The sequence below is a fragment of the Athene cunicularia genome, assembly GCF_003259725.1.
Source record: "Athene cunicularia isolate RWA chromosome 7 unlocalized genomic scaffold, athCun1 chr7_part1, whole genome shotgun sequence".
NCBI classification, from domain to species: domain Eukaryota; kingdom Metazoa; phylum Chordata; class Aves; order Strigiformes; family Strigidae; genus Athene; species Athene cunicularia.
In genome coordinates this window covers 8,144,764-8,146,225 of record NW_020799107.1, presented here as the reverse complement: position 1 = coordinate 8,146,225, position 1,462 = coordinate 8,144,764, and the positions used below count along the sequence as shown (strand labels likewise).

General features: G+C 46.6%; 1 protein-coding gene across 1 annotated transcript in view; it reads right to left on the bottom strand.

The window, feature by feature from the left end:
- Positions 1-143, bottom strand: part of SPAG16 (sperm associated antigen 16) — a 304,682-nt gene extending 304,539 nt beyond the window's left edge. Inside the window, 1 exon segment of the mRNA XM_026852411.1 lies at positions 67-143. Coding sequence (XP_026708212.1) covers positions 67-130 — 64 coding nt within the window. The 5' untranslated portion in view covers positions 131-143.
- Between the last annotated feature and the right edge of the window lie 1,319 nt (positions 144-1,462).

The window sequence follows — 1,462 nt, the reverse complement described above, 5'->3', positions numbered from 1 at the left end:
GGGACCCCGCGGTGCCCGCACCCCCAGCCGCCCGCCTCAGACGAGGAGGAGGATGAGGAAGGATACTCTGCAGGCAGAAGGCCGCCTCAGAGGCCGCCTCAGAGCCCCCCGCCGCCGCCGCCGCCTCCATGGCCGTTGCCTCCCCGCCGTCGCGTCGTGCGGTTGCCAGAGGCGGCCTCTCGCGAGAGGAAGCGCCGGCGGGCGGCGGCGGGAACAGACCCCGGCGGCTATTTGAATTAATTAGTTTAATTTAGCATTACTCCACTTCCCCCCCAGAGGTAGCAGAGGGTCCTGCCTTTAAATTGAGACGAAGCTTCTCACGCATTTTACTAGCGAGGGCGCGGCCCCGGCGGGGACCGTGAGGAGAAGCCGGGGCGGGCCGCCGTGTCCCCTGCCCGCTAGCTTCTGCGACTTTTCTGGCTAGGAAATGCTCATTTTCTTAAGTGGAAAGAAAACAACAGGAGAAGGGAGGAAACAACTTCAATCTCGTAAGAAGGGGCTAATTTATTCTTCAGCAAAAACATTTTTGTAGCTGAAACAGGTGTTTGCTGGTTCACCTGAGCTCAGTCCTCTGGGACTGATTGCTTAATTAAGCTCCTGCAGTATGTTCTAGTTTAATTAAAAACAGGAGTTTTCCCAGGCAAAAGTTTGAGAAAGATGCATACCATGTTCTGTATATTTGTGGAGAATATGTGTTACAACTCCTAGGAGTTTGAGATAGGTTGCAGGAGTCAACACAAAATTTTCTGGGTTTGGTTTGTGGTTTTTCTGGGGTTTGTTGTTTTTGGGGTTTTTTTAATAAGCTTAGAGGTCCCAGTCCTAAATTTCCCTTGAATTAATGGGCTTTACATGCAGGAGGAATTCAGAATCAGTGCTTGAATTCATGTAAAGTAACTCAAAATAAATGGCCAAAGTCTCAGGGGAGGGATCAAACAAGAAGTGATAGTAGATGGCCTAAAAAAGAGGCACCAGTTTCACTTGAAGCTTTGGGGGGAAAAAAAATCTAACAATTGAACTATAGTTTGAAAATCAGAGAAGATGGAAGCAGGTGAAATTGAATTATATCATTCAATTCAGTCTTTAGCCTGAAAAAAATAAGATGCAGTCGTGCAAGTGGGTCTGTTACCTGCAAAACTACTATTTTAGCATTTTCTTTCCAGAGATTGTCACACTGGATTGCCATTCCTCTCCCCTTTTAGACATATTCTTGAGAAATGATGAGTACTTTGGCAGTGTCAAAGTCTCCAAATTGTAATAAAAACCAGTGTTTTCTCACAAGAACGTCGCAGCTCTGCTAAGGTGAAAAGAACTGTTGTATTCCTTCATAAATTCTCGATTGTCAGCTTCACCACTGTATTGAGTTTGATAAATGTCAGGGCTTGAACTCATCTGGGTTCAAGAGATGGAGGGCAAATGCTGACATACTTTTCTTTTTATCTTGTAGGGTTGTCTTCTTCAGAGG